At 41.1% G+C, this 24,335-nt stretch overlaps 2 protein-coding genes across 2 annotated transcripts in view; one reads left to right on the top strand and one right to left on the bottom strand.

The window, feature by feature from the left end:
• Window positions 1-718: 718 nt before the first annotated feature.
• Window positions 719-4,860, top strand: gdnf (glial cell derived neurotrophic factor). The gene is made up of 2 exons (XM_022762214.1): window positions 719-923; window positions 4,301-4,860. The coding sequence occupies exons 1-2, from the start codon at window positions 719-721 to the stop codon at window positions 4,858-4,860; spliced, it is 765 nt and encodes a 254-aa protein (XP_022617935.1).
• Window positions 4,861-8,936: 4,076 nt separating this feature from the next.
• wdr70 (WD repeat domain 70) overlaps window positions 8,937-24,335 on the bottom strand; it is a 38,966-nt gene continuing 23,567 nt past the window's right edge. Inside the window, exons 11-18 of the mRNA XM_022762153.1 lie at window positions 23,445-23,544; window positions 22,924-23,008; window positions 22,659-22,797; window positions 15,709-15,809; window positions 15,191-15,270; window positions 13,273-13,389; window positions 10,988-11,150; window positions 8,937-10,223 (exon numbers count right to left, since the gene is read on the bottom strand). Coding sequence (XP_022617874.1) covers window positions 10,136-10,223; window positions 10,988-11,150; window positions 13,273-13,389; window positions 15,191-15,270; window positions 15,709-15,809; window positions 22,659-22,797; window positions 22,924-23,008; window positions 23,445-23,544 — 873 coding nt within the window. The 3' untranslated portion in view covers window positions 8,937-10,135. The remainder of the gene's footprint in view (window positions 10,224-10,987; window positions 11,151-13,272; window positions 13,390-15,190; window positions 15,271-15,708; window positions 15,810-22,658; window positions 22,798-22,923; window positions 23,009-23,444; window positions 23,545-24,335) is intronic.

Here is a 24,335-nt window from a genome sequence, read left to right as displayed (position 1 = left end):
TCCATGCATAGCTGTTTAGGTTTACTGCAGACTCAACATGCCATTAGACAGAGTCACGTAAGCTTTGGGGATCGCCATCTGGCCAACTCACACCATTATTTAGGCTATCGCTGCCAACACGCTTTGGTGCGTGCTTTAACCAACGCATTTTTTTGTTTGTGTGTTAGGCGCACCCTCCTGGTATCATAACAAGAGGAATATATCATCTCATAATCCTAATAGGTCTGACCATCAGCGGAGAATAAATTAAAAGCAGGCTGCTGGTTAATCACAAATGTATGTTATTTAAAAATTGTTTTTTTTACTTTTACGCACAAATTTACGCATTAATTTATGATTCTTTCTATATGCTGTTTCTATATTTTGTGGTTATTTTGACATTATCAAGTGCATTTAAGGCTATTTGCCATTATCATTCCTTTAATCAAAATTCTGTGCTAAGTTTACCCTGATATTCATATATACAGCGAAGACAACTATGAGACAGAGACAAAGTGAGGACCATAGCCTCTTGACATGATGGCACATAGTTATTAATACAGACTTAGTCAGGAGTGGCTGTTTTCATTAGAAACTAAAGTTGGCCTACATTCTAAGTGTGTTTAGATTTTGTTTTTTTTTTTGCAATTTTTTGTACTTTGTTTTATCTCTCTGTTTCAAACAAAATGTCCCTTCTGTTATTTTTTTTGCAGCCTTCTTCATAGGAACTGAGTCTAAGATGAAGTTATGGGATGTTTTGGCCACGTGTTTGTTGCTCCTGAGCTCTGTTGCTACACGGCCTCTCTACCAAAACACTCAGCCAGCCAAGAGGACTTACTTCCCCAGCAGCTACAGTGATTCAGTGTCCCTGTCTGTGGAGGACGAAGAGCCAGCGTTCCAGCGTGAAGACCACAACCTGCAGGAGATCTCTATGGAGAATCAATGTAAGGCACACTTGGCATGTTTTGACAAAATCTTTTGTGATGTGCAATCGCCGTGATAGTCATTTGAATGGCGGATAATTGGCCCTCACGGGAGTCATGTTATAGATCTGTGCTGCGCGTGCAAACCTCCGTTAAACAACATGCAACTAACTATTCAAAACGTAAAAGGGAAAAGTGGAATTAAACATCTTTTCGTCTCATTTTCATCCACCTTCATGGGTTGGCTCTTGAGAGGAGCAGTGGGCAGCACATGGAGCTCATGCCGTTGATTGCATTTTAAACCAGGGCATAATTCAGACATGAATCTTACGTAGTTGGTTTGCTGGCCAAGCAATGTGGCCTTTCTTGAGTAATTACACTTGAGAAACAGCATGTAAAGTGATATCCAGTGGGCTGAGCCACCAGTGGAGAGTCCTACATTGATAAGGCTCTCAGACAGGCAGGTTATCAGACGGAAGATCTTAATTCGTGTTTTATTGCTGCTGTGGGTTACATCATACTGATGTCAAAACAAGCCAGCAACATGAATAGAAGTATGAACAGCTCCAATTCCAAGCAGAGATTGCCCCCCCCCCCTCCCCCCTCTCCCTTTTTGTTTAAATGTTCACCTCTCAGGTATCACGGCGTGTTTTAGAGACGGCAGTGTGAACCAGCTCACAGGAATATTCAGGGTAGAGGCTGGACAACGGCGGAAAGTTTCAAGCATCAAGCGAGAGTTCTGTGTTTATGTTCATTTCAACAGCAACAGTGGGCAGGAATTTATTTTGTTTGGATCAATGTGACACTGTATCATCTTCACACAGACGTAAACGCTGCCAAGAACTAGATAAGGAATGGAACATTTAGACAGATGTCTGCGCTGCCACCTCATATTCTGTTTGGAATCGCGGTGACGTCACTGATCTGCTGTGTAACCCAAGACAGTTAACTATGCACCAACAGTGTAAACAACACTGAAGCCCCGAAACAGGGGATGGGTCATTTTGGGTTTTTTTTTTTTGCGCGTAAAGTCAGAAATCGAGGGGGCGGGGGTTTCTCTGGGGGGTTTAACTCAGAAACCTTCGACAACAGTTGCACAAGTAGACTCTGGTATCATAATATCAGGCGAACAACCACGCTCGTAAGAAATACGTATTAACACTGCAAATCTAGCTGATCTATCTGATCTGGCACAATTTTGCGTGAGGAATCACTCCATTTCCTGCAGCCAGTCCAGCCTGTCAGCAGGTGTACACTGTAGCCACCCCGCCTGTCAGTTGACACACAATAGGAGGTGTCTAAATCAAAGGGCAGGTGTGTCTAAACAGATTGGCCCATGGCTCACCTGATACACAAGCGGCGGCCCACTCAGCTGTGCAGCGCAGGCAGATCAGATGGCCTCTTCTTCTTCTTCTTCTTCTTCTTCTGCTCTGCCAGAGGAACAGGTAGGAGAGGAGAGTTAGGTGACACTGCAACAGAGAGGCCGTGTTAACCACAACACCACCTGCCAGACACACGCAACATGACGACACGCAACCGCGTATACTCACACGCGCATGCATATAGACACACACGGGCGGTGTCATTCGAGTAGTGAGCAATTGATTCATTTCAGAACAGTATGTCTTCATGATCTTCATACATAGTTTATTGTTGCCTGCCAGACCTGCAGGCGTTGGAGGAGGAGGAGGAGGAGGAGGAGTGACGTTTCACTGTAATAGAATCAACGTGTAACAAAGGAGGGTCCAAGGCTCTCAGTCAGTCCTTCGTCGCTCCTCGTGGCAGATGGTGGAGAGCTGTGCTGTTGCATGTTCTGACTTTCAAGCCAACTACAGTCTGCTCCATCTAAATGACTCTTAAGTGTATAATTTTTTTATTTTTTTTTAATTTGGCCTCTGAAGTCTCTGGTTTCTAAAATTAGACCCATCAAGGATTTGACTGGAAAACAATGTCCCACTGCATCTCTCCTGGGGGTTTAATTGGTCTGTGCCTAGTGGATCAGTGCAGGCAACTTACTGCATGAGATTCCTGAAATACCTTTAATGACTTTATGAGATAGAAACCTGATGAAAGCAGCAATGTCTGTTGAAAAAGCTGGCCCTATTTCTAATGCAAAACCCGCATCCCATCATTACAGATGTAGATACTTCCTGTCTTTCTGGCTAAAGCAAATCTCAAAATGGAATTGACAACACCCTTTGACCTTCAGACTCCAACTCATCCTCCCAAGAGCCATCTTAGAGGGAGTGAAAGCAGGGCACCTGCACGTCCATATGAACAACTCTGGACTCCTCTCTGCATTCCTCCGCCCGAGACTAATCTATAAATCAGCATGCACCGTTTATGATCTGCACATTTCTCAGTATTTATGGACATTGCCTGCATTTGTGTCAGTTTATATTTTTGGAAACTTTTCCGTGAATATGTTGGCAGACCATGAGCATGTTCAGTCAATAACAATGTACATCATTTCTCTTCTGCGCAAATGGTACCTCAGTCTAGATGGTTTGTTGAGCTGAATTGGCAGAAGTGCATTTATTGAGTTGTGCGTGTGCATTTAAAGGAACATTTTGAGAAATAACATTCATTCACTTTCTGGCAGTGAGTCCGAGGAAAAGATCGATACCACTGTCTTATCTGTCCGTGAAATATACGGCTGAGCAGTTGCCAGCCAAGCAAAAGAGACAGGAGGGTTACTGCTCCGAGCCAAGAAACAGGCCGCCAGATAACCAGCCTGTAAAATGGCATGTTGTTGTTTTTTGCACTTTGGTTTTTGTACTAATGATACAAGGGAGATATAATTTGTAAATTTGTGATCTTTAGAGATTTTGGTAGGTGTATTTTTAAAAAAAATCTTTATACAAAGCCAGGCAAGCTGTTTTCCCTTGTTTTCAGTCTTTGCTAAACTAAGCTAACAATCAGTCTTCTCATCTAACTCCGCCAGAGAGCCAATAAGCTTATTTCCCAAAATGTCAAACTTTTCCTTTAAGCAAACACTACTTTTATTGAAGATATTTGTATAGCATACTTACTTATCCATTCATTCATAATGTGATGTGATTTTCCCGCCATCATAAGCATCATTTCTGACTTATATGCAAACATGTTTTCATGAACGAATGAACGATTGTTTATTGTCACTGTACAAGTGTGCACAGCATTAGATAAAACAGCCTGAGTATCCAGCACTGGGGAGAGCAAAGGCGCTTCTTGTTGACGCACCACCGTCTTCACAGCTTTATCTTATCTGCTCGCACAGTGTATCCTCTGGAAACAGTAAATCTTAGATTAGCATGTTTCTGAGTAATGTTCAGGAGGTGACATTTCAGAAAGCTGTTCTTTAGTGTCCATGTCAGTGATAACATTTGAACTGAATCTGCTCCTTCTGTGTCTTCCAGATGACATCACAGGTCCCTATCCAGATCAGTTTGATGATGTAATGGATTTTATCGAGGCTACCATTGGCAGACTCCGGAGATCATCAGAGCCCAACGGGGGCTCCAGGGGACGGAGGGAGCAGAGACAGAGGGGAGCAGCAAACACGGGAGGCACGAGGGGTGAGGGGAGAGAACATGGCGACAGGAGGCGGGGACGGGGGCGAGGGGGAAGCCGAGGCGGTAAAGGGGGCAGAGGCGAGAGGGGGAGGGAGAGGATATCGGTGCAGAGTCGAGGCTGCTTGCTGAAGGAGGTCCATCTCAATGTGACGGACTTGGGGCTGGGCTACCAGACTAAAGAGGAGCTGATCTTCCGGTACTGCAGCGGCCCCTGCGTGGAGGCGGAGACCAACTATGACAAGATCCTGAACAACCTCACACACAACAAGAAGCTGGACAAAGACACGCCCTCCCGCACTTGCTGTCGACCAATCGCATTCGACGATGACTTATCTTTCCTGGATGACAATGTGGTGTATCACACACTGAAGAAGCATTCTGCCAGGAAGTGTGGCTGTGTCTGAGGAAGTCACACGGACGGACATCATCCAGCAACAGTGAACTAAGGATCACCTTTACAAGCTGGTACTGCAAAGGGAGGGATCGCTGTTGGAAACGGGCATATGAGGTCAAAAAAAGGAAGTGTATCATCGAAGGAGAATTCTGTACATTTAACTTTTGACAGTTCACACTCAGTACTCCAGATCCTTTGACCAGTATTTGACTGCTCAGTCAGACACATGCAGAAAGTGTGCACCAATTTGGGGAAGAATCAATACTGTTACACTTCCAGATTTGCTAACTGTGTTGTCTAAAAAGGTGAGAGTGAAGAAAAACTTTGGTTGGCTTGTTTGCTTTTTTTTTTTTTGTGGAAGAATCCATTTTCCCAGGAACATCAGTTTTTCCATGGCTGGCTCCTTAGACTGCAGACGAACGCAGAGACGTGAGGAGTATATTCAGCTGCGGTCTAAATCACTTCCACTGCATAGTCTGGTTGTTGACATTTACATTCAGAGCCAAGTGATGAGAAATACCACACCAGGGTTCAGCAACGATGTTTTTTTGGTGCAACACATCAACATAAAATCCATTCATATATATATATCTATATATATATAAATATATATATATACACGTGTGTGTAAGAGGTATATTTATTAAGATGGAATTAACTTATTGTTATTTATTTCAATCCATTTTATGAAAGAAATTGTCATGTTTCTTATTTATTTAAAAAGCTTTGTTTGTCCTGGATGGTGCCAAAGTGGAGCATTTTCTCATGCAAAATCTTACAAGGCGATCCACAACAGCTACACACACACACACCCTAATAGTGCTTATGGGCTTCACTTAGATTCCAGGATTTCTCAGTTCATGAGTCCAAAAAGAAAAAAAAAAAAAAAAAACATCTTCAGCCATCAAGTCAAAGGAGTGAAGAAAGAGACACAGCAGAGGGGACCAATACAAGATTTTTGATTGAAGTGATCTGTTGTTTTGGAGTGTTTGGAGGGAGGGCAGGGTAGATTTGTTTTTCACCTCATTTTCACTAATGTGACCACGCCAAGTTGGTGTGTCTCTCCTTATGGCACCTGGGTACAGACTGATCCAACTATGACATTTTTACTGTATGTTTACAAGGAGGCAAACAACTTTTTGCTGCTGTTTATTTTCAAAGTGATTTTCAAATTACTAATCAGGAGTAGATTCAGTGTCACTCCAAACAGGAGCCGTCAAGTCTTTTGAGTTGAAAGAAAATCTAAGAGAGTCGTAGTCTCTCTGAGGATCTGTAGGTGCCTTTGAGGATCTATCCTTTGAGTCACAGAGTACAGAAGCTGCTAGAATACCTGCCTATCAGCAAACGTTACCCGAAACCTCACTCTGGCATGGCACCAAGTCTGAGCAAAGGCTTTGCAGTGGTTACTGTCCCAATAGGCTTTAAAGTTCACGGGACTGCCTGTGTTTCTGTCTCGGCTCTGACAGACGGGTCTTGCTCCCTGAAAGGGGATTTGAAAGTGATCCTCTAACATGAGTCTTAACCAAATATCCCCGCTGGCAAAAGCATTTTGGTGAAGGTAGTTTAAGGAAGATCTAGCTACTGTAGCGGCTGTCATTGAGAAGCTGATGTAAATATCTGAAGCCTAGACGTTTCAACAAAAGAGTATGAAGAGGATGGGTAGGTTCAGCACGCTTTCTACATGTAATCACTTGTTCAGCCAAGTTTATTCCCAAAGTATAGCAGAAACGTGCATCCAGGAAAACAGGAGGCCCTTTCTATAAAGCATGTTGCTGTGCCCATCGAGACCCTGCGAGGGGGATCGTTTTAAGTGGAACAAAGAGAGCCCTCGGGTAGGTCTTGATGTTAGCGCGGATTAGGGACCAAGGTATCTGTGCCCACCCAGCAGCAAGCAAGCCAGCTTTACTGTGTAATCCCTCTGCACACAGAACAAATCCACTGCATCAAGCTGAATTTAGGCCAAACACTACACGGAGAGGAAAAAAAAAAAAAAAACTCTAGCTTTTATCACAGCATACCTCATCAATTGGATCATCTTCCCCTTTAACAACTGATTTGTGCATAAGCCTTTCCAGATGAGAATGTGCAGTTAGGAGACTTCCCAGAAGCCTCGGGAGCACCTAGCCACTCCTCAGTACCATACATTAAAGTGTGTAAACTGTGACCACTTGCCCTCTCATCTTCATTACTGTTTGCTCAACTGTTCCTTGGCGATTAGTCCTCCGGTTTTGATGCAAGGTAAACAAGCAAAAGGTAAAGATGCGAAGGAATCCTCAGTGTTAATATTAGAAGAAAGGATTGCATTTGTTTTCACTCCTCATTGTGTTAACACCTCTGTGAAAAAAAAAAAACCTGTCATGTCGTCTCACTTGTTTTGTGTTACAGAACCAAAGCTCTCGGCAAACTTTATTTTTGTACAATATTCATTTTATAACTTTTTACAGAATTAAACTTGTTTCTATTAAATGAGCGTGTCTCCTGGTATTCTGCCATGTACAATAATCCACCGGTGCCAGATGGTGCTAATTTGCCTGGGATGTATTTACACAAGCATCATGTAAAAAAAAAAAAAAAAAATTGGGGATGAAAATCTGGGTGAAACGGAGAATTGTGAGGATGGCTTGAGAGATGGCCTCGGCCGTGTGGCGTCCCCTCCTGTTCTGCATTCCTGAACACCAGCCCAGGGTCGTACAGTAAACAAAAGCGAGCAGTAAAGCGCCACTGAGCTGTAAATCAAGGCGCTCCAGAATGTTTCCACTGTGCAAAGAAGATATGTAAATGCAGAGGTGCAGACAGTGAGTCATTACGCGGGGGCTCAAGGTGAGTTAGCCGAGGTACTACAAGAGCTGTTTTGGGTTAATTTGCAAAGCCTCAAAATACTGACCATTAAAATGATGCAGCATTTAAATCTGTGAAAATACTTGGTCAAATCAAACTGTTTTCATCCTCATTTGTGTGACCCAAAGGATGAGTATCATGAAACTGCATATTTTTCTGTCAACAAATTCCATGAAAACTACAAAACTTATTTTACTCCATGTAGCCAAAGCGTTATACTGTATACAGCATCTTATTTCTCTGCGCCATAGACCACCATCCCATCCAAAAACTGTCAAAAACATATCACTGAACCCCATCGCTGCACTGTGTAACACAATCTTTCTTTCCTATGGCACTGTAGCTTGGTTTAAGTCAACCCCACACACCTTCCTGCTGCTGTAAATACTATTACTTGTGTTTTGAGTGCTGAAAATGGCAGTGCCCATCTGTTACAGGGAATGATTTAGTCTTTTTCTCTTATATGAAAGTATATATTCTTTCCCTGTTTTTAAAGGTTGTGTCATCAGTATGACTTTAATACAACTTTTTAATGATTTGAACAACAGAAAAAGTAGCTCTCATCTCCTGTGTGTTAGAGATAAACAGACCATGAGAGAAAATGTTTTTCTAATTTGGGTGAACTGACCCTGGTCAGCTTCTGCTTTCCTCGTGCCAACTGATTCATTACTTGGTGATGAAGAAGAGCTTGAGGTCAGCTTCTCCCCCATGAAGCAAATCTCTTCTCCTCTCCAGTTTCGTTTGCTCTTTAAAACATCACTCATTATTTCAGTCCTCCCATATTTCTTGTCCTGGTATTTCTTTGTCTCTTAGTGATTTTATGGCCACAGCATGTTTTCCAGGACACTGAGACATTCAGTTGTCTGCTTGTAATTTTGGTTGGAAAGGAATGACAGAAGATTGTTGAAGAAGTCACTGACTGTAAACGCCAGCTAAATGGCAGATATGGAGTGTTAAGGCTTTCCGTGTCTTTACGGTAGAAGGTAACATCAGAGATCAGTAGACGCTTTCGTCATCATGTCAGTACAATTCAAAATTTGTAAACAGACACCAACCATGTGACTTGTTGTCCTTGAAAAACAAAGACCACGTACATGTTGTGTGCAGAGGTTACATTCTGGAGAGATGTGTAAAGAACACAAACATGGGTTTCATTAGATCTGCATGTGGTTTTCTCTGTCAGCTAAAATATTTATTGACACTGTACAGGTCATTCCAGGGAGTCAATAGAAATTGAAGTGAATGAAGAAATTCTGGATTTTTATTGTTTTTGCACAGACAAGAAACACAATGTATGCCTGTGGCCACACCTACGTTTAATCTTATGCAGTTAGGTATGAAAGCAACCGGACCCCTTAGAAATATGATGCAATTTGGTACTGGAGTTTGAGCGTGAAACCTCATTCTAAACCTTCCAAGTTAATTTTATAATGTTAACTCAAGGTTCATAGTCTTTATCAGCAAATTAAAGCTGTCAACTAAGCAAACTTTCAAACTTAAGGAAGACTGAGATGTGGTTGAAAACTACAGAAAATGCTAGTAAGGACACTTTGAGATAATTTGGAATTAGAATTGGTAGAATTGAATTCTAAACAAAACCTTGATTAATCAGTGTCAATATCTGTGCAAAAAGTAGCCTGTAAATACTGTATTTAAAGCAGTGAGTCAAAACAGCAGCTTTGACCAGATTGGGGTGTACTGTGTATCTGTAGGTTTGAGTTAGTGCCTTTTAAAAAAAAAAAAGATATTTGGCAGAAGAATCCCTTTGATCAGCTGGTAAAAACAGATCTGTCACTCCAGACTTCACTTTGGATAAAATGTATCACTCTTTGACAAGAGAATACAAATTCCTTTATGTAATTCCCAAGGTATAATACAGTATGTAGAAAAAAAAAAAAAAAAGATCCAAAGTAAAACAGGCAAAAAATGTTGTATTTCTTTGCAATTTACTTTTTACAAAATAGCAAACTTCATAGCTGGTGAACAGAACCAGACCACAAAATCTGGAGCTGATTTATGAGGCATTAGCAAACTCTGGAGATGTGGGAGGAGAGGCCAATAGAAATGATGCAAATAAAGTCCATACAATCAAAACAAACATAAAAACCCAAATTCTTCCAGTGGTTTGATAAATTGCAATAAAAGGGAAAATAAACCTGTATAAAATTATATTATGCTTGCAGAGTTAAAATGCCTGCACATTTATATGCTTCCCCTTAACACAGAGGCATGCATATAAATACATATACACTTAAAAACAAATTCCAGGAGGAAGGACAGAGACTGTACAATTTAGTCATTTAATTGATGCTTCTATGCGGAGTTCCTGACAGTAACTCAATATTCTGGGATTGGTCCTGAGACCTCGTGGTTACGGTGCTGAAAATACCAACCACAAACGCACACTGTCAAATATCTGATATAAAATGAGCTGCTGTTGAAACCTTTCAGATCTTGCGTTTCTTCCACTCTGGTTCCTTGTCAGCTTCCTCATCCTCCTCTGATTCCTCTGCAAATACAGGCTCTGGCTGGGTCCTAAAGGGATTCACAAAAGCAAGCAATGAGTTAACAACTCCAAACCAAATGAACTGTAAATCAAAAGACAATAACCAGATGACAGGGCTTTAAGAAGTTAGATAATATAATTTTATTGTTTCAGACATAATTTCTTCTATACAGGCCAACTGAGGATGAACGCTGCAGATGTTACATGAAGCAGGGGACTGGACAGGAACTCAGACCCACTCTAGCCCTGCTTTTCACGGTGCTGTTCCTCAGCAGAATTAACTTGTTTCATTAAAAACGTTAATGTCTCCCAGCAAAGAGAGCCATGATAGTGACCATTAGTCTACTGCCTGGGAGAGAGCGAGCTCTGTCCCCAATGGTGTATGTCATCTGATTTATCTACTACAATGTACATCATCAGTATGTTGAACTAAAAATAGCTTGCTTGCAGCATTGTATGTGAAACAGACTGTTTGGTTTGGCTCATAGCTTTGTTCCATGCTTACATAGCTGTCCGAGTCTGATTGTGATCTAAAGTTGTCCATTACTCTCGTTGTACCTGTAAAACTGTACAGCTCTTTAAACATTTATGTGTCACATCAGTAGGAAGAAACCCAAGTACTATCACAACACCATGAGCCGCACTCCCAGTGCTCAGCTTACACCGTCTGCTAATGAGAGGAAGCCCAGCAATGAGAGAAGATGAGTGAGTGAGGAAGAGAGAAACAGTGAGGTGGACAGAGATCGTGTGGATGATTCATATTTTTACAAATGAAGATATGAGGTTTTCTTACTGTGTGTATGCCGGAGCAACCCAGTAAGGGTTCTCTGAAGCGTCCTTGGCGTGACGTAGGATAGCCTCTCGTGGGTTGCTGTCATCTGTTTTATCTAAAGCGATGTTCTTCACGATGAATGAAGACAGAGTGCCACCATGAGCTGCTACTCTGCCTCCACGACCTGTCAGCACACATGGTCACTGAATTAGTTTCGGTTAAAATTTATGTACAGAGAAAAACACCCCTGTGTAATGTTGGATGACTAAATTTTTCAATGTGGGAACAAAGTGCATGACTTCAATATGATGTGCTATGTTACCAACAAACGCAAACATACAGTTAAACACCTCGATTCTATTTTGAACTAAAAGCTTCAACACACACTACTGGACCTCTTAAAAAAAAACTCCTGATGTTATAAATAAAGTAGAACTGAAATATTACCAAAACTCAACTCAGTGTGAGGCCTCACATTTACTAGTGAAGTACAGTCTGCTACTGGTCAACCAGATGATGTCATCATCTGCTAATCTACCATAATCTACTATTCCCTGTATCATGATTAAGCATCAAAGAGAAAAGTGTTGAACAACAAATGCATTAGTGATCTGTTTAAATTCACTTCTGAAGTACTGACATCCACTAAAGTATTTCATTTTAATTTATTACTTTGCATGACACTGTATTATATTTTTCATAAAAATGTTACCAATACTTTATACTATAGCAGCAGGTTATCACATTATGAGCTTTTTATTACTTTGGGCATGTTCTGTTTTGTACAGTTATTCCATTCCGGTCTCAGAAAGCAGTGCATAAAAGCCTCAGTGATCTCTGCTGTAGTTACAGTACGTCTGTGCTGCTGGCTGGACTTGACTGCACTTAATGGAGCTTTTGGGGGGAAAAACCTTCCTGCTTTCCAGAGAGGACATTATTACGGTTGTCTTAAAAGATCAAGGTTAAGGTAGACACACACACAAACACATGGACATTCACATACTTAGAGACACAGGGATTTCCTGCTGTAGTTGGGCAGTGGGATTGTTTGGGGATTGAGAGGCACTTCTTTCCATTGCTTGTAAGCATTCAGCCAACCACCAGCATTACCTTGCACTTATGCAAGTCAATTCACACAGAGAATAAACAATATACAGACAGCCTGTCATCTAAAAACCACTGGCCTGCTATCAAGTAGTCAAACTTACTTTCATGAAAGCGACCTAAATTTTAATTTGCTGACTGTTCAATTTACTTTTCTGCCATCCTCTCAACCTCTGTGACTCTACGTTTCCATACTTGTATACAATATCATCCAAAACCATTGTGCTACTCTAATTTTTAATTAGTGTCATTTAGCTGTGCAGTGTTGTTTAGCTATAAAGTCTTTTACTCTATACATAATGTATGTAACTTGTTTTTTTACTTACACAACTTAGAACAGTAAAATAAAACAGCTTCCTTTGAAAACATTTTATTTGCCTTGGGAGACTTTTTTTTAATAGTTCTGTAGTAAGTTTCTTATATCATAAGATTTTTCATAATTCCCCTTTTAAAATTTGGCTACTTTTTGTATGTTCCATAACTTCCATAACATGTTTAAACCTGTTTTTTCAATCTGAATGTGAGAATAAAAAGTGCACTTTATTTCACAGTGGAACCATTAGATTGTTGTAAGAACATTGTACTGAAGGATTAAGTGAAAAAACAGTAAAAGTGAAAAGACACAACCAAACATGGTGGCAATGAGCCATCTGGAACACAATGAAGCAGGAAATGTTGTCTGGAGCCTTGGCTTATTGGAACAGAGCTCAAACTGTATCTATGATAATGTGTAGGTGTGGATGTGTGTATTACAGTATGAACATAAACACATCAATGACGGGTTCTGGAGAAAGTTCACAATGCATCATGATATCCTAGCAATTAAAAAATATGAGGCAACAGCAGGCTACAATGAGTCTTTGAGGGGCCAAGTGGGAGCAGTGCTGTTATAACTCTTGGCTTCAGCTGGATTGCATAATACTGAACACATCAACAACTGTGGATTTGTACATCTGCCTCAAACACAAACGTGTATTCATTCACTTACAAACATGACTAATAATACACTGCAAAAACAAAAGCAGAGCTGTAGCAATACCTTGCTAATTTACTCATATTTAAATGACCAGGATCATAGACTATAGATACTATATCTTTTTTTTCTTGTTACTCTTTTGTCAGTTTTTGTTACTTTATTGGTTTTAAATGTTTTGCACTAATAAAAGCAAGAACAAAACAAAACAAAAACAAATGCACTTTACCTGGTCCAGACACAGGCGGCTCGGGTTTGTGGGACTTCTTGGGGTCAAGTCTGTCCTTCTCCAGCTGTTTCCGTGTACTCCGCTGTCGGGCCTCTCTGAACATGGGTAAGGCATGAGCTGGAGACACACAGGGTAAACATGGATAATCAAGCTGCTTAGGTAACTCAAACTACAAGATCACGTAACAAATAAGCAGGCAGGGCGCCTGGCAAAATGTTCAGTGTTTGCATCCCACGTATATTACTTCCCTGAATGAAGACAGAGATGGGAAGCTGAGATTCATAAATATTTTCAGAAAGCGGAGAAACGCATTCTCTCAATCTCACCTACTACTACACCCTGCGGAGGATGCGTTGTGTTTATGTGAAAATACACACACCTGTTAATCTCTGGCAGCGTCTCTCCTCTTGTGTACTCTTTCTGCCATAGTGCACACCAACATATTCATTATATCCCCCATGTTTAGATTCAGACAATTACTTTGCCACTCTTCACACTTTTGTGAGCACTATCACAATAAAGGCCCCCAGCACTTAAATCCATGAGTGTGCGAGTGAACGTGTGCATGAGTAAGTGTGAATGAGTGCCCTCAAACGTGTGTGAGAAGCAGAGTGAGAGAGTGTGTGTGTGTGTGTGTGACCATTTGTGTTTGTGTAAAGTGAGTGTGTGCTCAGCTCTTACCCTCAGGGGTTACAAAGAGACACTTTTTTAAAGGGCTAGATAAAGTGATTTTCCATTCAGGAGCTCTGTCGCTGTTCAGTGTTAATTCTTCTCCTCCACGCTACATTAAGCAAAAAGGTTACTGTTAACAGATTCCCTCGCTTTTCTCAATGGGCCATCACTTGTTTCCTGTCCCCTTTAATTTTCCAGTGCCAGGGCACCAAGTGCGTCACTCCGTGCTTGTGTCAGTCAAATGCCTGCCTACTTCACACCCTGTTGGCATGGCAATGAAATCACATGATGCATCTGAAAAGGCTGCAGCAGCCCAAACAATAAATGGCGTCTGAATTGGGTCTTAGCAGCCAATCAGGGATGACATGATGGCAGCTGTTCAGTCCCTGTGGGTTCATGACTTTAGTCTGGGGGCAAAGGAGTGTGAGACACGCACAAAAGAGATGACAGCCTCGTGTGTTGGTGATATGACAGGATGACAGGTAGGGGGTGGTTTGTGTGTGTGTGTGTGTGTGTGTGTGTGTGTGTGTGTGTGTGTGGACCAGCAGATCACGCCAGCAGAGGTGGGAGAGGTGGCTGTTCCTAGCGTGATCCACCATGACTGCAGACCACATGGCCGTTGCGTGTCACAGTGCCCTGCGGCTGTCCATCCACTCATCCACACCCTACTCCATCAGCTAATGGGCCTGTGAAAGCACTGAATACTCTCATTCCTCAAAAAGCCACCGGTATGAGATAGTGTGTTTGAATGTTTGTGTGTGTGTGTGTGTGTGTGTGTTACAAAGAGAGAAGCAGCAAAGAGTTGGCATTCTAAAAAGGGTTGGTATTTTTTGTTCTTTATGTCTGAGAACGAACTGTGGAATATGCTCCACTTGTCACATCATGCACTTGGAAAATGACTGGCACTGTTTTGGTGGTGCCTATTAAAAGGCACACTGCCATATCATGTGAAGAGCACTGCTGAGCAAGATGAACTAAACTGCTAGAGTGCTTTGAGAAAGCCACTTCTCTTCACTGCTTCAGTAACTGTTTACTGATTAAAAGGTGATGTGTGAAACGGCATGCCATGCACAAAAAGGCAAGAGGGCAGAGAATAAGGACCAAAGTTCATTAAGTGGCAAACTCTATTACCCTTAGAAGGTATGTATAAAAAAATATTTGCATCTGTGTGTGTGTGTATGTGCGTCTGCGTCTGCATGTGTGTGTGTGTGTGCCTGTATGCAAGTGCAGAGAATGGAGAACTTACGTGTGATGATGTAATCTTGTGTTAGTGTCTCTGCTTGTTTCTCTTTGCGCTGGCTCTTCACTACACACAGTTTTGCCCCTCTGGAAAAGACGTACAAGAGCCATAGTGATGCACTGAGTGACATTGGGAACAACAATGACTGATTCAGTTATGGTATTTGTTTTGACTAGCACAGAGACAGATGTTGAGTTTGACAAATATCTCCAAACATTTGAGTCGAATAATATTTTTTCCTGCCGACCTGACAACAGCATTTCAAGTATCAGTTAATACCTCTGCATTGGGCACATTGCATGTCTCTGTTTTTGCTGCTTTGAAAAAGCTGACAAGAATAAATTGCTCTTATATCCACATTTAGTAGTTTTTGATTAACAATAGAGTTCTATGGCATGTCTATGGCTACAGAGTCAACACTTTAATGGGATAAATGCAATGCTGGTTTTAGTCCCTTCAGGGCAATGGTTGTCAATAAAAATAAAATAAAATTGCACCAAACTAAATGTCTAAACCGCACATACCTGTGGCTTTTGACAGGATCATAGTAGACCTTGGCCAGTCCATTACTAGTTCCCACCATTATCTGGTTGAGTTTTGGGTGCCACAGGCAGCGAACAACACTCTGAATACACACACAGAAAGACAGAAACAACAAGATACAGTTAGATGTTTGTGTACAATAATTGAAGGTGGTACACGTGAGGAAAGGATGTCATGTAGCTCAACAGCAGCTCACAGCAGACAGTGAACAACTTTCTCTATTGTGGGTCGGATTTGCAAGGATGTTTCTGTTTCTCGCTAACAAAAGGTAACAGTCATATTTTACTGTCGTAGGTATTTGCGAGTGAGTGACCCAGGTTGGTTGTGGTACAGTAGGGATCAGTCCCAGTGTGCTCTGCTGCTCTAGTTGACTATATTTGGTTGTTGGGATAAGGGCTGGATCCCTCAGTCTGTGTGTGACAGATGGCCCAGTGCCAATAGGCAAATGTGACCACATTTATCCAGAGGTGTGTGTATGTGTGTGAGAGAGAGAGAGACAGACAGAGAGCAAAAGAGGGGCAGAGAGAGACATACAAGCACAGTTGTCTGACAGTGATGAAGACCCTCTGTTCAGTCTGTGTTATGTGAGCTATAGTAAAGTGCTAGACTTCCTGCAGTAGTGCTTCCTTTCTTCACACACTGTTGAAGCATCACAACCTTCAATGATGACTTATGTTTAAGAGTGTCATTGTTAACACACATCTATATGTCTGTTGCGGTTGGATGTCCTGTAGTTGTACAAACTGTTTAAGAAGGAGTGACTGAGCATTTGGTGCATCTTTATGTAGAACAGAGAAGGCAATCTGGGGGGCGGGGGTCTAGAAGAGGAGCGTAGGATGGGGGGTGGGTAGGACTACGACTGGGACGTCCAGATTCTGTGACGGTGAAAGCTGCTTAGCGCCCAGCTGTTCAGCTTCCCACCAGGATACCAGGGGAAGGAGTCTCAATCACACACACACACATACACACACCCACATACACATACAAGGATAGACACGTATACAGAGACGTACTCGTACATATACATAGAGAAAATGAAAGCATGGTTAGTTTGTGTTTTAGTTCAATATTACAATATGAAACTACAAAGCACAACTTAAGGGGATCTTATAAAACATTAGATCTGACACACAAAAAAATTAGTTAACGACATAATCATGTTCCAGTATTTTCATGCAAGTATGCAAATTAATTAATTAACATTGTCTGTACCTACAGTGAACTAAAAATAGTTCACAGTCTAGTAAAATTTTACAGGAACATCATGTATATTTCTACACTATAAGGCCAGCAGCTCAGTGTGTGTGTGGCTCATGGGACAGACAAGGGTTAATCTGCTCAACCAGATCATGAGCCAGCTGTAATTGATGAAAGACCTGGAAAATGCTTTAAACAGGATGTGCTTATCATGAGCCTCACATATTCCATTCATGTATTGGCAGACAGAAGTTAACGTATAAATAATTTCAAGTAAATTACTTAATAATCACAAATTTAAACACGTCTACACTGTGGACATTGCACTATACTATTTTAGCACAGCAAATGTTGATTTAACAAATAACTCTGAACTGTGAAAACTGCTGTCTGCTCCCATGGAAAGCTCAACACCTGTATTGACATGTATCAACATGTACTGTGTGTATCATGACCAATTGAAGTCTACCCACTGTGGATGTGCTTCAGTGTAAATGTGTAATGAGTTATAAATTGCCCTGTCAGGGTTGCTAAAGCAACACGGACAGTCCCCACACGTGAGGGAAGGCAGAGACGACAGCTAGGAATTCTGTTTCACTCCACAGGTGCTGTCACCCAATGCACAGCGCAGCAACACAGCACAGAACGGCGCTAATCGGGAAAATAAAAATGAGAAAACAACCAGTCAAGCTCAGAAAACTACCATTTCAGACTCAAACAAATCATTCTGTCAACAGCAGGCAAACCCGAAAGAACAGAGCAGAGCAGCCTAAAACAGACCAGTTCAGTGAGGCCCACCCCCAGCTGGATCCACTGAGATATCCACAGCCAAGCACAGCTTAGTCCAGTCCAATAGTAAGACTGCTTTCCAGATATTCAGAGCAGCATGTTTATACTCTAGGAACCCCTGTTTATGCTTCACGTCCACAAAATTACATCACATCATGAAGGAGGAAACTTTAATCAGTCAGCTCTTCAGTAGCAGCCTTCTATGTTCCATCAGATTAAAATACCAGAGGCTGATTAGGGATAAATCAGACAACAGCCACTCACCCAATATGTATGCTGATTATGAAATAAAGTTATGCAGCACTAGTGGGACACAACAGTCGCAGCTGTGTGCCTTGTTTAGTCGCTGGTGAGTGGATCCAAATGTGCATTGCCTCTGACAGACTTACAGAGTTACACTGGCCAACTGAATGCAGTATGGGAAAGGAAAACGCTTCTCTCAGGACCTCAGCTACACACTGAGTGGGCACATGTCCGAGAAGTCTGTAATTAGTATGGACTACCTCACTGGAGCAAATGGCTTTTGCATCTTCCAAGATTTACTTGGTGAGATGCACAAGAAAGAACAGAGTTAAGGCTTCCCTTCTACCTGAAAGACCAGCCATTCATATCAATGGCCTCCTTAAAGAGCAAAGCACAGAGAGCAGCTTATTGTCCAAGAGCTATCAAGCATGATGATAAGAAGGTGTAGTATGTGCAAACAGCAACTAGTGAAGGTGGCCAAAAATACATTACCTACAAAAATTGATCTCCATGAGAACCATGATATAATACATACTACAGATAATCATTCATTGTTTAGCTGCACTCCTGAAATTCAAGAATCTTATTATGGATGCTCTCAACCCACTTTTTCCTCGCCCAATCCTGATTCCTATACCGATGGACAGGATTTTGGATAATGTCGAGCACCTATCTGAAACCAGTGCTCTGTTTTTATTCTCATTTCAAAATCTGTGTACCTCACTAGATGGATCTGATGAGTGAGGCCGTAACTACACAGGTCAAGTGGAGACAGTCATGCACCAACATTCATTTTAGGTTTGTGTATATTTAGTAGTAGTAAAAGAAAAGAAAATGACAAGATTGTGTTTAAATGTGTCAAGATTCATACAGCAGTATAACTCACATCAAACAACAGTTTCAGTGCATGCTGACAGGTGCATGCAATCACATAATGCATCGCACCGGAAGACACATACATGCACTGAAGGTGAAATGTGACTGCATACAGTATACTGACATTACAGAAAGCGCATGAGGGCTGCAGGTTGCACTAGGTCTCCATTTGAAATCCAGCCAGAAGCTCAGGGCTTTGATAGTCAGCAGGGTCTTACCTGGTTCTTGCCCCTTTTGATGGACTAAGATAATCTTAAGAGTGTATGAAGTATTTACCAAATGGGCCTAAAACAGCCTCCACTCTCATGCACACCCCAGAATCCAGGTCTGGGGTTATGTAGACTGTTTAGTTAGAAATGATTGGTGGCCCTTCCTTTCACTCGCCTGTCTGGTACGCCACTTTATAAAGACTGCACTTAAATTCCTGGGCGATCTGAGAGGCAGATGGCTGATGTAAACATAGTAAATAGCACATTCATCAGGTTCACTGAGTGCATGTCAACCAGATAAAACTGATATCCTGCAAAACTAAATTTTCCTCATCAGAATTATTTTAGAAAATGCGGTAAAGCTACTGATATTTCACAAAGGTCATCTAGTTAGACTCAGACTGGTTGGGGGGTTGGGATGAGAGACTGATGAATACAGAGGATGAATTTTATGAAAACTTTGTCAAATATGAACATCTAATACCATAAAATACATCAATCCAAAAATCAAGGACATCAAAACAGTCTAGGCTTGACAATCTGGTAGTAACCCTTACATTCTCTAAACCTCCCTCAGTTTATTTTTTGGTATTTTTTTACATTACCTTACAAACAGAAACAAATACGTCTATGTAATTTTGCAATAATAAAGTAATTTACAGCCATCAACAACAACAATTTATTTTATTGAGTTTTAGAAAGGTCTCTGACTCCTATGTAACATGCCACTAATCCATCTATGTGCCCACTCAACACAAAATGTTGACGCACAAACCACAGCTTTTATGGACACAGAAGCAATTAAATGAATAACAGCAAGAAACTGCTCAAATAAGTGGATTGCTTTTTTATTGGTTTATTTCCATAGCCTGAATCGGATGAAGTTCCTTTCGGAGGGAAAAAGCATAATTAAAAAGTACTTTCATCATCACTATATCAATTTTGGGAGGTTAGTACAATTAACACAAATAAAGCCATTGCCAAGGCAATTGGCACCCCGTGCCAGTCTCTAGATTGCATTGTTTTTCGTGGTTGGATTTTATGGGAAATCTGGTGGATTTCTGTATAGCACAATGGGTGAGTAGACAGGAAGAGGTTTTGCCGTCCTTCCAGTGAAACTGAGCTGAAGTCTCTCACTATGGCAGATGGTGGAATGAGTGAAAGGCCAGTGGAAAAAAAAATTTCCAAATGTTTACCCTCTTCAGTAAAGTGAAAGAGAAGACAAACGTCCACGCGAGGGAGAACGTGGGTTGTTAAGTTCTAAACAGACTCTTTGACCCCAAGTGTCTGGGGTCGTCCTTTGATGCTGCCTAGCTATTGTCACCACAGTGAAAGTGAGTGCATGTTACAGCTGATTTGGTTTATAAAGTAGACTCGTCTTAAATACAACAATGATAAATCACATCCATGCATATATGGTTTACATTGTTCACAAATCAATAATGCCACCTACCATCTTTGAGAGAAACAATAAATACTAAACACTCAAAAAAGCAAGTGCACTTCAATTGGAGGACACTGTTTAGCTCTGTCAGGTTGTGTGGTCACTTTCTAGCTACTGCCAGAAACAAGCTCTACGTATCTAGAGAAGAGAAGACAAGTATAATGCCACCAACACACCAAGGTATCTAAAAAATGTGACTTTAATTTTGAGAAACACTTGCACAAACAATAGTGTAAGACCTTAGTACGACTCAGAGATTGTGAGGTAAGTACACCAAAGTATTCCCAAACACAGTTGACAGTGATAGAGTAACTAATGTTAACAACTGTGCTATTTTTAGCTTTTAGTTACTTTTAGTCATCAAATTAATTCAGTCGATTCAATGCCAATGCAGTGTAATTTTTCTTCACTCTATTCTAACTTCAGACACCTGTACATCATGTAGCTCTCTCAGTTAGAGGTGTATGCAGACTTGAAAGGTTACATTCAAGTTTAAATTCAAGAGAAATTCAAAAGAAATTTTCACGCAAATAAAATGGGGTCAACCAAAACACAGACTGCCCTCCCCTCCCCTCAGTTAGTACAACTGTGCAGCGGGGTGTGTACTTAGTGTGGATGCTGTGCCAAGGTTTGCAAGTGAACAGCAGCTGGCTGGCAGGGCAGGGGGATGCAAACACACACACACACACACACACACAGACACACACACACACACACACACACAGACACACACACACACACACACACACAGACACACACACACACACACACACACAGACACACACACACACACACACACACAGACACACACACACACACACACACACAAACCCAGCTTTTGTCTCTTTCCCCCTCTCTCAAACATGTTCACCCAATGGCTCATGTGAAAGTGTCATGCCTTAGCCAGAGAGACCAAGTAAGAAGCCATTAGCCTCTGTCAGCCCTCACTGTTATGACTACAGATACACAGTGCTAAATCTGTTGAAAAGGCCTTCGAAGGAGACAGAGGAGGAGCAGGAAGCAACGAAACAAAAGTTTTTCTACTGAAGACAGCACCTCTGCCCTTCGTTTCAGCACCTATGGCTGGTTGCCCTCACAGAATGGATTTCTGAGAAAGCAGGATTAGTCTAAAGTACACAGTATGCTAACGTGTCCGACACTGTAGTCTGTGCATGTGAATGGAACATGCTTACTGTGTATTGTAGATAATTTAATTTCAAATATAACTCAAAGGCAGTACATGTAAAAACGTCAATAGCTGTCCTGCCAAAGGTTTGCGGGAATGACTTGCAGCAGGGAAAGGTCACATTACTCCACTTTCTCCAAGCTTACCTCAAACCATTTTGTAAATTTCCTCCTTTGCCTTCATTCCCCCCTCCATAACTTTTCTCATCTTCCTCTGTATTTTCCACCCAAATAACGATAACATTAATTTTTCATCCTGGATTAATACTGCACATATTCTGCTATTTCGCTGAGAGACTACGAGCATCTGAGACAGTGATTTAAAAGGAAAAATGTCTAGTACCTGCCAGAGGACTAGGCTATTTGATTTCAGTTACAGAGAAAAGAAAAACTAATTTCTCTTTGTGAGAGAACTGGTGTCAGTTCAAATAACATTTTAATTACTTTTTGTAGACTTGTGTTTCTTGCATTATTATTCCTTAATTATAAATAACAGAGGCTGCTGACTGCACAGTTGTGGATATGTTTCTCCAAATTCCTCTGGTGTACACAACTATCTATATTTGCTGTTAGCAATTACTTCCACATGTTTAAATATCAGCTAACATAAATAATAGAATGAAGCTCTAATCCACTGGAATAAGTCTGTGTAAAGTTAATTAAATCTCCATATCAGGACAGTCTGGTCCTTACAGCTGTCAAAATGTGACATTAGACTACTGTTGTATTTTAAAGAAGATGTAATGATATAAACATATTTTAGGGTAGCAGTTTTGTTTGAGCCCAGACTACTTAAATGGAGGAGAAATAACACCCACATTGGTTTCATTATGTCTTCATTATGTTTCATTGTGGATTTATTATGTTTCTTTTCCACTGTGCATCATTTTGGGTCATTCTGGTTTGTAACCAACATATCATATCAACCAGCTGAAAAACATCTTGTAATGAGAGTATTTGTGGTTGTGGTGAGTGAGAAAGAACTTACTGCGTTGGTGACTTCTATTTCATAGACTCTCTGAAAGGAAGCTCGGTCAAAGAAAACCAGCTTCCCATTTCCCTCATCTTTCTTCACCGATGTCCCAGTCACCAGAAGCTTGTCATCTGGGCTAAAACAGCAGTCGGTCCTAATCGGGAAAATTACCACATATACATACACATACAACATCAGTTCATAATCATCGCATAAAGCAATCATGACAAGAAAAGCAAACAGACAGATTGTAACAAGGATGATAGTTAAAAAGTCTCACATGGAAAAGTAGTTGGTTAACCCAGTAGCTACATTCACAGGCTTCCTGAAGTTGCGTATGTCCCACGTCTTCAGAGTGTCATCACCTAGAAAAGAGTGTGTGTAAATTATGAGATTTACTCTACAGAAAGTCAAGTGGAACTTTATTAAAGATTATTCACTTAACTATAGTGTACCACATACAGCAAGGCAGCAAGATTTATTTTTCATATACATTATATTATGTTGGGTGAAGAACTCTGCCACAGAGTTATTCTTGTTTATTTTTGTATTAGAAACCTCTTGACTAGAACACAGGTCTTTTTGTGTATGTGTGTTTTGTTGGTCGTGGTCCCTGTTTAGTTGCACAATCAGGAAAAGATGAGCTTCTTCTCTGCTTAAAAATCATCACTTTGGATCAGTGATCAAGCATTGGACCTAAAAACTGGAGGCTCCGAGCTGGGCTGCTGATGAATGCAACTTCAGTAAGAGCAATAGCTGCCTGTGGGGGTTTGGCAGATAAGGCTGAGGTCTTTTTCTTACCTCCACGTGAAGCAAGAGTCATGCCATCATAGGAGAAAGAGAGGCAAGAGGTTTCAGATCCTGGAGTGTGTGCTTGTCGACAGTGGAACTTTGTATGGACCTAGGAAGAAAAAGAGAACAATAGATTGACCACAGTGATTTGTACAGGGTCTGTATAGTTTATGGTTTAGGAGTGATGTGTAACACAACTGCAGTTTCAGACTCAGGTCCTATGTAAATGTGTATGAAAGCGAAAGTCGAGTACAGAGGTCATGATAGCAGCAAGTCAGTCCTGTTTGTGTCTAATAATAGACTTGTGCAAGTGACAAAAATAGAAATACTTGAGCAAATACAGCTTTAAGTGTATTTATATACTGTTGATATTAATCACAAACAAGTCTCAAAAGACATTACAGAGACAGAAAAGAACTTAACTAGATGAACTTGATCATTAATTACAGAAAAAAATGAATAGCTAGTGCAGTCCTGGCTCTCTGCAGTTTCCATAAACATGCTGCTGTGGTTACTACTGATCATAAATATTAAAGTGTTCTTATAATCTCCTGACGAACTACACTATGAAACTGCCAATGCTTTGCTTCACTAGCAGACATTTCAGTCTGTCACTGCAGTAACAAGAAGACTTTTTCATTCTCTCTGTCTTTCAAACAACACACGGTTTCCATTTCCTGCATGAACACCGTACTATTATACTTAACTATGAAGCCCCCTACATCCTATGAAATACCAGCAACTTGGCACACTGTACCCACCACAGTCTTTAGCAAGACTACCAACTACAGAGATTTACCTTGGCAAGCTTAGGTGCCTGTCTGGTATTTAGATTTTTCCTTTGGTCCTACCTGAAATAGTATTATAATATTCCAACTATATACATTTTACCAGCCAATA

Source organism: Seriola dumerili, unplaced genomic scaffold (assembly GCF_002260705.1).
Source record: "Seriola dumerili isolate Sdu_G_001 unplaced genomic scaffold, Sdu_1.0 BDQW01000442.1, whole genome shotgun sequence".
In the NCBI taxonomy this organism is placed as follows: Eukaryota; Metazoa; Chordata; class Actinopteri; order Carangiformes; family Carangidae; genus Seriola; species Seriola dumerili.
Note: the sequence above shows the minus strand (reverse complement) of the source record. Positions and strands in the feature narration are given on the sequence as shown.